Source organism: Crassostrea angulata, chromosome 5 (assembly GCF_025612915.1).
Source record: "Crassostrea angulata isolate pt1a10 chromosome 5, ASM2561291v2, whole genome shotgun sequence".
Lineage (NCBI taxonomy): Eukaryota > Metazoa > Mollusca > Bivalvia > Ostreida > Ostreidae > Magallana > Magallana angulata.
The window spans coordinates 11,605,592-11,618,267 of NC_069115.1; the positions used below are offsets into that span (position 1 = coordinate 11,605,592).

General features: G+C 32.1%; 1 protein-coding gene across 1 annotated transcript; it reads left to right on the forward strand.

The window, feature by feature from the left end:
- The first annotated feature begins 2,526 nt into the window (after window positions 1-2,526).
- On the forward strand, window positions 2,527-11,155 carry LOC128183833 (protein lin-41-like). The gene is made up of 2 exons (XM_052852995.1): window positions 2,527-2,545; window positions 10,099-11,155. The coding sequence occupies exons 1-2, from the start codon at window positions 2,527-2,529 to the stop codon at window positions 10,950-10,952; spliced, it is 873 nt and encodes a 290-aa protein (XP_052708955.1). The 3' UTR covers window positions 10,953-11,155.
- The last annotated feature ends 1,521 nt before the right edge of the window (window positions 11,156-12,676 follow it).

Consider the following 12,676-nt stretch of genomic DNA (forward strand, 5'->3'; position numbering starts at 1 on the left):
ATGAAATAAGTGTTATTAGTCATGGATTTAAACAATTTATTAAAACCGCTTCTTAAAATCGAAGACGTCATCAAGATCATAGAGTATACCAAAATCGTACCACAAGGAGTTCCTGATAGGTATGAACATATAAGAAATGTGTTTAATTTGAACATCAAAGAACAGAATTCCAGTGAGTTGTCCATAGCTGACGCTGCGCGACTAGTACAAACATTGGAGACTTTACTACCACGATTTGGTGATAATCCGGCGGATATTAATCGTTATTCAGCTGAAAAAGATTTACAAAACTATATTTCAAAGGGGATTTCTGAAATTGGTACGGTGAATATTATTCCACCTATAACTACATGCTGGTGATCCTTAAGGAAATCAGGACAGAAAGCGTGTATTGTTTACAGATCTAGATTTAGACCCGTGGTAGGAGTTATGTATGAATTGAAGTGTAGCAAGTGCAACACTGTATACAAATGCAGTACATATAAGAGGAAAGGATTGGAACTGTATTACAACGATGTTTTAGAGCAGGAATATTTCATGTCATCATGCGACTCTGTGTTTTCCATGGAATTTATGAGGAGGATTGATATTGATATGTAAGTGTAATTAGAAATGTAAATACGGCTTGATAAAGACTGATAATGTTCTGAATCAAAATAACAGTAGTTTTATATATTATTACGTTAAAAGTAGGGGCGAATATTTATTTGAATCATAATTCATACAATGTACATTTCAAACGAAGGACCCCCCCCCCTTTTTTTTTCTATTTCCCCGCATGGAATCTTGGTCAGGCTGTCGGCGCATAATTCACAACTGTATGATCATTATATAGAATTAAAAAAATCTATCCCAATGAATATTCAGCACATACGAATATCAAACCTTGAGATTTGTGTTAACGTGATGTTAATATAATAATGGTCCCGAGTTTTTTTTTTCTTGTGGGTATGGTTCATGGGGTATTATAAATAAGTTTGACTAAGATTCGATTCATATTTTCATTATTAAATTTATTTTTTTAAAAGGGGGGGGGGGGTACCAGACCGCCTCTCACCAATTAACCAAACTCTAGATGCGCGCGTGAAATATAATAGAAAAATTCACACACACAAATGTTCCTCGAGAAAAATATTTTGTGGAGAAAATTATAGCTGGTCCGATCATCAATGAGAATTTTAATGATTTATACCGAGATTCAATATTATTTTTGTATTAACGGATAGGGAAGAAATCAAAGTATTGTTCATATTCATATTGATTGGCGAATTTGAACTAATTAAAAAGAGAAATTAACTTTCATCAATGAATTGTCAAAAATAAATTAGAAGATGTTTTTACAATATGAGAAGGAAGATAACTGAATCAAAATCAATGGCAGATAGCTAATATTTGATTTAAAATGTTTTAGATTCAGGAAATCGGCATCATTTTAAGGAATTGCGTATGCATACAATGACGAACACCTGGGGATAGAGTGGATGAATTCGCTGAACAATAAAAATATATTGGACAGACGATGTCTAAGTGAGGCATGGTACAAAAACATTTATTGGAATGAAGAAGAATTATAACCTACAAACCGAAATAGAATATATTCTTTCGGATAAGCTGGAAGGTATACTGGAATGTGAAAAGGATGTCTTATGGGAGAAATTTTCAATAAAATGGTCTTCATCACTACATACTGACAACTGTAACCACGAAGGTACGAATCTTAATGACATAATTCAAACGAGATAATATATTAAAAAAAACCCGTTGAATTAATGTTTTAATGACATGTATATGTATGTATTTATTAAGAGTACTGTAAAGCAATAGTCATTGACAGGCATATGAAGGGAACGCGTTCAGTTTGTGGTGCAATGGAAGTGAAAACAATTGACTCCGAAGGACTAGGTAGCATCCAAATGGGCTGTTGGAAAATGCCAATGAAGGGATCCCTTTATTGTACTGAACATAAACATGTGAAGGAAGAACATGAAAAGGTTATTACCAATACATGTATTTGCACTTTTACATTGATATATATATATATATATATATATATATATATATATATATATATATATATATATATATATATATATATAATAAAAGAAGAAAAAGAAAATGAACAGTTCCAAAGTTTCTATTCACTAGCGCTTTCTGGATTTACATCATTCTTCAGGTGAATGTACATAATTTATGAAGAAGGATGTAAATCCAGAAAGCACTAGTGAATAGAAACTTTGGAACTGTTCATTTTCCTTTTCTTTTTTTATTATCTATACTGTGTGATATCACCTTTCACTCATATTGGATAATTTGGATATATATATAGATTTAATATGATAATATATTTGTGCTTGAAAGATAAATTTTCAACATAAGTTAAAAACTGTTTGACAGAAACCAACTGAAGGAGCAAAGACAGAGGAAGATTCCAAATGTAACACCCTTATTAAAGAAAATCGTCATCTCCAAAAGTTCAAAAGTGCAGGAGTGTGTGCATCTGTATATAACTGCGGTATAATTAACGGTATGAGAGAGTTGTACGGATGTGAGTCTTTGACCCAAGTCTACATGTTTTTGATTTGGCTGGCAAAGGTGTTAGAACTTTTTCCACATCTACTTGCCTATGACGATGCTTGTCATCTGAAAAAATTCATAATGAATCCGATCAGGGCAGAGAAAACTGAATACTCCAAATTTTTGACAACACTACGCATTGTTTTTGACAAAATGCATTTTGCAAATCATGTTGATAAATGGAGTAGAAGAAATGTCAACCCATACACTGATGATTTGTTGAAACACATTAACACGAAAGCATGTGAACAAACTTTTCAGTTTGTGGCTAAGTTTAAGTTTGCAACAAAACACATGTCCTGTGGGAAGTACAACTTGTTTATGTTGAAAATTTCAGAAATGGATAATACTGATAGGTTAGTATGAAACAGGAAAAGAATCAAAGAAGATAAATAAGTGAAATTAAACATTATTGGTTGTAATAATCATTATGAATAAATTGACAGATGTATTGTTGATTGATGTATTTAATTTTTAATGTAAATGATATATTTGCTTTCAAGTTGTGTAATAATTGTTAATAAAATGGAAATGGATGTTTACATTTGTAATTTGTATTTGTAAACAAAAAGCAATTACAAAACGACAATGTTAACAATGTAAACGTGAAAGAAATATCCATAATGTAGACAATGTAAATTCGATTTTGGTTCAACATCGTCGACATTGCGATGTCGACAATGTTGACGATGTTAACAGAAAAAAAATATTGGCAATGTTGACGATGTAAACTCGATATCGGTTCAACATTGTCGACGTTGCGATGTCGACAATGTCGACAATGTTAACGGCAAAGAAATGTCGGTAATGTTGACAATGAAAACTCGATATCGGTTCAACATTGTCGACGTTGCGATGTCGACGATGTTAACGGCAAAGAAATATCGGCAATGTTGACAATGTAAAATCAATATCGTATCAATATTGTATACATCGAGATGTTGACGGTATCGAAAAAGAAATATGCATTGGACATGAATGAATCGTATAGCGTAGCATACTTTAAAATATTATTAAGCCCTTCATTTAAATATCTCAGAGCACAGCATACAAACTTCATAGCATTGCACTGAAATATCATAGCATATTGTTAAAATCGCATACCATAGCAAGGCATTAAATTGTACCCGATTTGCATGGAAATACTGTATGAACAATGATTTTAATGTGACAATTACCTTCCTTTCGTGTAAGTACGAAGTCCTGAAAAACACTACTTTAAAATTGGATTGGAATAAAAGTATGATAAGTGAGCTTATTTACAGATGACTTAAATAGTCGGAACCAACATTGTCTTTGTCTTATGGACTGAATCTAAAACCTGTAAGGTTGTCTACTAAGCGCCAAACGCATAAGTCTTGGGTTTGTTACCTTGGACTTATTTAAATACAAGGTGGGTGATGATTCGTCTCTAAGATGAACTCCCACCTATACGTATAGATCTGAAGTTTCTAGATTGCCAATAGAATCGCTAAGTACTAATTTTCAAATATTGCAAACTAACATTTGCACTTTTTAAACTTCTTACAGGCATAGGCAATTGGTAGTTAAAGACCGTTTTCTTGTTGCAACGCAGCACAGTTAGGGCTGTCAATAAATTCCGTTCAGACAAGAAGTACGGGAAATAAGCATTATGACATTACAGAATATTACAAACTTCAAAAGTACTTATCAATTTATTTATTAGCGAAATTAATTTATGCTAACCTTTTAATTGAAAACAACAAATGCTATTACTTGAAATTTTGATGTCTGTTATATCGTACACACTGAAAAATGATATCGTGTCGCCATCTATGAGATTGATCAACCCAATATATTTCCGTAGTGAGTCAGTAACTAACCTAATAAGTAATAATATCATACCATATTATACAATTTAAAATGATCCGTTACAATTTTGTGATGTATTATGTGATATGATAGTATATTATAATCATATATTCCTATAATATTGTATATTAGTCTTAAGCTATTATGATATTGTATTGTGTGATTTAATACAATAATGTAATATCATATTTTTTATTATTGTATTGATAAACATTTTATTTTATAATATTGTATGAAATGAACATATGATTATCATACAATTTTTTAAAATATGTTATACAATATTGTGTCAAAACAGTATCTATATATATATATATATATATATGAACAGTTGTTGGGGAGTTGATTTTAATCAACTCTCCTATGCAGTTACTCTGGCAAACTAAAAGTGAAACAGTGTTTTGACCTAGGCAGAAATCATCACCGCTGACAAGACTTAGTTCTCGAAAATAATCGTTAAATTCGCTGTAATGAATTCTGAAGCACTGTTTTTCAAGGAAACTTACATGTATATATAAATGCCGTGAAAAAAATCAGATTTTAAATGGTAGGAACAATTTAGATATTTTTAGCTCACCTGAGCTGAAAGCACGAATGAGCTATTCTGATCACATTTTGTCCGTCGTCCGTCCGTCTGTCTGTCCGTCTGTAAACTTTTCACATTTTGAACTTCTTCTCTAATACCGCTTATCCATTTTCAACCAAATTTGGCACAACGCATCCTTATGGGAGGGCGAATATAAATTGCAGAAATAAAAGTCCAATCTGTATTCAAAGCGGAGAAAACCTTGAAACTGTAGAAAAAGGGGGTGCATTTTTAAAAATCTTCTTCTCAAGAACTACTGAGTCCAATTCAACGTAGTTTAGCATAAATTATCCTTATGGGAAGGAAAATATAAATTGCAAAAATTAAGGGCTAATTCTGTTTTAAATCTGAGTTATTACGAAAATAATAATAAAGGAAAGGCGTGTTTCAATCAGTTTAATAGCTTCCAGTTCGGCATCCGGTAAAATGGGTAGGCAAGACTTTGCCTGGGCAAAACAAAAGATTGGCAATTATTAATCTGCCAATCTCATTAAAATTTCAGGATATTTGATGGACCAGTATATTTATATTCGCTGTAAATATTGCTGCAAAATAATGCATATTTGGAATTGACGATGCCGAGCTGACCGGGCTTTTATTTTGCCACGGCCCGGGTTTGCATACCCATTTCACCAAGACTCGTATTCCATACTTCTAAAACGAGGTTCTTTGTTTAAATCAGCCATGACATTATACGAAAAAGGGTCGATCTGACTATGATGAATTTACTTGTTGTGCAACAGTTCGCGTATGAAGGGAAATTTTTGAAACATGCAAAATATATTGTTGCCGATTTTGTGAAGTAAATTGAGGCTTAATATTTCAATGCGTTAACAGTTTTCACACATGACGTTGGTGTTAGCTTGTTCTGATTTTCGTTTCGTTTTCATTATTTATGCTTTGTAACCTGGGAACTATTGTCTGTATTTCGTGATTTTTACGTATCAAATCAAACAGAGACTTCGGTAAATCAAACAGTTAACTGTTTACCTGCTCAAATTAAGCAAAATCTGATGTATCAAAAAAGTACTGAAATACAATTCATTCTATCGCTAATTCGGCGTTATCTTTTGCGTAATGGTAGATTAATGCAAGAGGTTTTGTTGAGATGCTCGGCATTTTCTCGAGTTTATTCAGTTTAAATAGAGTTTGATATCGCTGACGGAAATATGTAGGTATATACATGTATATATATGATTCATTTAGAAAAAATAAATTGTGTTCTTTATTTGTTATAGTGCATGTGTCTTGTGTTTAATTGTTTACAATTTCTATTTACTAACCATATTTGAGTGTTAAGCTTCGAATTATAAGCAAGATACAGAGATTTGCTCACAATTCTATGTTTGTACACAGATCTTAAAAACTAAAGATTAAAAAATTTAAAAAAAATTCAATATCTATTAAGAACATTTTCAAAGTCTGTTCTTCCAGAAACCAACTTAAACAACTTATTGTATTGTAAACTTAACATTTTTTCGTCATTATTACTCCTACTGTACATGTGATCCTTGACTGTGTTTGTGTACATTTGTATAAACTGATTTTGAACCTCAAATACCAGTGAACTGGTCTTGAGTGAATAAAAGAATTGAAAATCTTAGACCATTCTTTTTTTTTCGATTTTAAATGCTGAATAGGAAATACCAAATTAAAAATCGTAAGCTGAATGGAAAAAACTCATGTGAACAAAATATGACTCAAACCTAGGCGAACTGTGAGCTCTGTATCTTGCTTATAATTCTACGATTGACGCTGACATTTCTGTTGAACATTAGAATTTCTATATGAATTAGAGTATGTTAAATACTTGTACAAACAAAATAAAAGAATGATATTCTGTATATACCTACTCTCTGGGACCCCCTCTTTATGCAATAAATAATGTGAAATCTACATCAATATTGATAGTTTTTCAGACACGAGTAAATAAAAACGACATCGTTAAAACAGTTTCCATAGTTCTGACACATTTCTGTTGCGGGGATAAAGTAATTATCGCTATTCCTAAGAAAATATCACAGCGGAAAAGTGTCCTGGTTTGTACGCGAAGTAAATAACGGTCATTTAATTATAATGGAGAAGACAAATAACATTTTTGAATGTTTTTAATTTGAGGAATTGAGCACATCGAGGTACAATTTTCTTCTTCACATCTATACATGTAGGAGTTTTAAAATAAAAAACAATAACTATAATATTTTTTTTAAAAAAATACAATAACTAGTAAGTAGTTGATGAAAAAAATGTACCTATATGCTCTCATTTATCTTGATCGCTATACAAAGTGTGAGGGGGGGGGGGCAAAACGAAAATATAGGGTCTAGGAAGTTAACAACTTAACAGTGTACCCCTACCAAATATGCGTAGGATTTTCTTATTCTGGAAAAAATAGTATCATGAAGGTACAATGTCAATTTTAGATTACGTGTATGCAAAAATAAGTGTAAAATTCGAATACTTTACAATACTTATTTTTTGTTATTCTACCGAGGGACCATATGGTACAATATCTTTTGAACGCCCATTGTTGCTCAGGTGAGCGATGTGGCCCCATGGGCCTCTTGTTTATAGTGATATGTATTCCTACGCTAGAGATTACTATAGTATCGTTCAACCAGACGATCGGTGGTTTTCGTAAATTTTCGACAAGCAGGGAATCTCTCTTGCTTGTCGGAGAAAGCCGATCGTCTGGGTGAACGAAAGTAGAGTCCAGTATTGCTTGGATCCATACCATTTTTAGAAATATTTCGATTACTAATACATACCTTGATGGAGTTAATAGTATCTTTAAATATTACACGACATGATTCATATGGGTTTTATCGAAATTCTTTTCGGAAAAGTCCAAGTATTCATATTATAAAAATGTGCGTAATTCAAATACATACATGTATAAGTAGAGACATTTTAGAGAATATTTATATATCTGGTATAAGAAATTACATGCAAAATAACGTACATGTACTGTACCCGCAACGTTATTTTTTACAATCCTATTCTATCGTATCGTGTATCAATCCTATCGTATCGTGCGTGTATACTGTTCTATCGTGCGTTAATTCTATCCTATCGTGCGTGTATACTGTTCAATCGTGACTTAATCCTATCCTATCGTGCGTTAATCCTATCAGGTTTATCGTTTAATTTCAACAATTCTTACGTTTATCCTATCGTGTTAATCGTTTCGTTCCTTTTCATAAGCAAGTAAATTTATTACTAAGTTGCAACTCGTTTGGTGCGCCGTATACGAATATTTATTGAACAAGAACTGTAAAATCCTCTCTAACATTCCGTCAGGATACTATTTTTTTAATTTTTTAGATAAAAATTAACCAATATTATATGTAAATCATATCTGTTAACGTTGAAAATGAAAAACGAAGTTCTTAGGAAAAAGGTAACATATTTACATTGTACCTGTAAATCGAATATGATAAATTCTACGCAGAGTGTATACCTGCGTAAACATTAACTTTCATGCAATACATTTTAAATGCATCATATTTTACAGAAACAAAACTATTTATGATATTATTTATATTAAATTAAAACCCGAGTTGTATTTTGAACCCGTTTTTTTTTTCGTGTGATATTTGATTTCAGGCTGAAATGTTCTCGGCAATCAGCTAGGGTGTGTGGTGATGAAAACAATGTTAACAAATCGTACACGGAATGTGTATCTGCGTAAACATTTATTTAACTTGACTGTAATAATTCGTTTTTAATGCATCATTTTCTTATACAGAAAAAAATGTACTTATCATAGATTTTATTTTTACTTTATACAAGAGTTGGATTTATATAATTAAAACCGCTATTTTCCGAGTGATTTAATCTCGGGCTGAAATGTTCGCAGCGGTCGGCTAGGGTGTTCGGTAATGAAAACAAGTTTAACAATAAAGAAAATTTCTTGATCATTAAAGCTCATAATCTTAGTTGAAAAAAAATTAACTGGTCATTTTTATACATTCTATAACTGCAGCGATGCTTAACAACTCGGCAATTGTTACTAAAAAGAAATTCAACGTAAATATTTATTTGTACGTGTTCTCTCTCAAATTCTGCCATTATCAGTTTGTTCGTAAATATCGTTTAAAGCGATCATACGTTTATCATGAACATCGTTTATCCTTTCCTATCGTGTATCAATCCTATCATATTTTGCGTGTATACTGTTCTATCGTGCGTTAATCCTATCTTTTCGTGTGTGTATACTGTTCTATCGTGCGTTAATGCTATCCTATCGTGCGTGAATCCTATCTTATCGTTTATCTTGTAAAAAATAACGTTGCGGGTACTGTATCTTTGATTCTAAAATAAATAATAATCGATAAAATCAAAAAACCAACTCCCATCAGTACTTCAGTACTTTGATTTAAGATCTTTTTTAGAATAGCAAATTATGCTCAGTATTTGATATAGCTATGAAATCATCCAGTTACAAAAGGGGCTCAACATTAGATTATCTGTAGAAAATTCTGAAAATCTTTTAATACAGGATCTGTTTTACGTATTCCTTGTCACAGTATTTTGGATATGACTTCATTAAGCTGATTTTATTATGCTCAGTGGTGCTCAGGTGAGCGATGTTGCCCATGGACCTCTATTTATTACAGAACGTGATTCATGTTGGGTTTCATTTTTATGGGAAAATTCCGATAATTTATTTTAGAAAAAAATGTGCTTAATCATTTAAATACAGCTCAGAAATTACTTGTTATTTAAAATTTACAATTAAATTACATTTTAAAATAATATAGATTAGTTAACTTCGTGTAATATTAATCCCATTTAATTGACGGAAGCCCCATATCTGTTTTGTATATAACTTGTAATATATATAACTACTACACCACATATATTCACAGATGTAAATAATATTTGTATCATATGATTTGTTTCATATGAGATAATAAAAAGGGCATCATATGTGAATCATATGTGACAAATCATATGATCCACATAATATCTTTGGTCATATACATAAGCACTAAAAATAACACAATAGCACAATATACATATATATATATAGCTTACAATTACTTTCTTTCTGATGTTTTACAAAGAACAGATTTGCAGCATTTTGTTTTTATTTCTGTCAGTGTACACAATGGAACCTAAAGGTGCTATGTCATCTTACCTGGATAGATCACTCATTGATGAACCATGGATCATCAATGAAATCAACACTGAAAAAATAGCATTACGCAGTGTGGCCTGTCTGAATGATGAAGAAATATGGACGTGTAGCGGCAGCAGCATGAGGCTTTATAACCTGCAGGATCAACTTGTGAAGATAGTTCAAACCAAGTCAGGGGGTGAGCCAATTGATATATTGGTGACAAGGATTGGAGACCTTCTTTATACTGATTACGATGATAAAACCGTGAACATTGTGAAGAATACACAGATACAGACAGTGATCAGACTACGGGGATGGAAACCTTTCGGCGTCTGCAGTACCTCCTCTGGTGACCTCCTGATTTTAATGAACAGCAATGGTAAACAATCAAAAGTTTCGCGTTACACTGGTTCAGTAGAGAAACAAAGTATTCAATACGGCGACAACAAAAAGCCTCTCTTTTCACCCCATGGTTCCAATAAATATATAAATGAAAACAGGAATCTAGATATTTGTGTGTCTGATTTTGATGCTAGAAGTGTACTTGTTGTCAACCAGGCTGGGAGACTCCGCTTTACCTACACTGGTCATCCCTCTGCTACTAAGGAAATATTTTATCCTCGCGGCATCACTACGGACAGTAATGGTCGAATCCTGATAGCCGACTGTAACAACCACCGTATCCACATCCTGGATCAGAACGGACACTTTATCCGCTATATTGACAACTGTCAGTTAGACCATCCCCAAGGTTTATGTTTGGACACCAGAGACAACCTCGTTTTAACCGAATGGACAACAGGAAAGCTGAAAAAGATTCAATATTTAATCTAAACAATTAATGTGTGAATGCACTGATAAACTGTGAATACATTCAAGAGCATTTAAAATGGTATAAGGAAATATCCCGAACGTATGCATCTTAAAAGTTTATAGGTAATATTTTGGCAATAGCAAATGAAGAATTTGTTATTGACGTATTTTACCAAAAATGCATAAGTTTTATTTTTTTGCATTTATAAGTACTCTCCATTGTCTGCAAAGAACTATATATGATATTAGTCAAATTTGGCCCCCAAAATTCGCTATTTTTAAAATGATTCAGGTACATTAATTTGTGGTGTTATTTTATAAAAGAGTTGACATGAAATATGTCTTTCACCTATTTATTTGATTTATATGCACTAACTGGCAGTATATGACGTCAAAAGTGACGCTATTTTTATAATTTGATCAAAATCAATCAAAAATTGACATTTTTTTTTATCTTTTTTCGAATGGGAAATATAGAGCGACTCTTTGAAAAAGAACGAACTTTTTGTAACTTATAAGTATTGGATAGATACATCTTTGGTGAAAATATTTTGTTTGTTCAAGCAGTCGCTCAATGTTACCTTAAAGAAAAACTACCTAAAAACAAGCCGTTTTATGCTAAAAATGAGAAAATGGCGGGAAAAGGTCAACTTTATGATGTCATATTTTTAAATTGTGGGTACTAAAATCAAAATGAAAATTATGAAAAAACTTCAAATGTATATTTGTACAAATAAAACGAAGAATTACAGTAAAATGACAATGTACATTTTAGGGGGCCATTTTAGGCTCAAACCATATATAACTGTTTCTATTAAGAAAGAGGATTTTCTATTCGTGTCCTCTTTTTTTCAGTGCAAAATGAAAAATGAACGCAATGCAATAACAGAAATGAACATGAATTTTATTCATTTTTGTTGTTGAACACAACATAAATTCGTGAACCCGCCATCTTTTTCACACAAAAGCACATTTTACAGTACCTTTAACCTTCATATTCCACAATAACAGTCAAAACATTGGTGACTCCACCAACCTATTTCATCGAATATCTCACTTACAAATAAACTTGGTGGGTCCACCAATGATAAAATATTGGCGATTCTATTTTTTTAAACAGCATCAAATATCTCATTCACACAGGGCCCTGGTGGTTCCACCAAAATTCAATTGTGAATTTTTCCGCATATAGTTTTGTATTTCATTCAAAAATTTGGTGAACCCACCAACAGAGCAATGATAGCAACACATGTCATCAAACATTTCCGTTTAAATGAAACCTTAATTGGTGATTCCACCTAAATACAAATATGCAATAATCATTTTGTCTTATACTTTACTGATTAAATTTGGTCAACTCAGACTTTCATTATCCAAATATTTGGTGGATCCACCAAAATGAAATTATACAAACAAATATAGAGTACAAAGTTGGTGCATTCACCAAAAGTTTCTAAACATTCATCGATGGCGCTAAATAAACAGAAACACCACAATACATGTCAGTTTATATACAAAACAAGAAAGTTGGTGAAGCCACCAAAAAGATTGACAAAATTCAAAATACCCCTAATTGGTGGATCCACCAGATATCAAGTTATACGAATTATTAAAAAAAAAACAGATTACAAAGTTGGTGGGTTCACCAAAGAAACCCCCGGCCGGTAACAATTAGTTTATTGCTGCTATTGAATATATAATTGGTGGGCCCACCAATATGAATGCTATGTTCAGTTTACATAAAA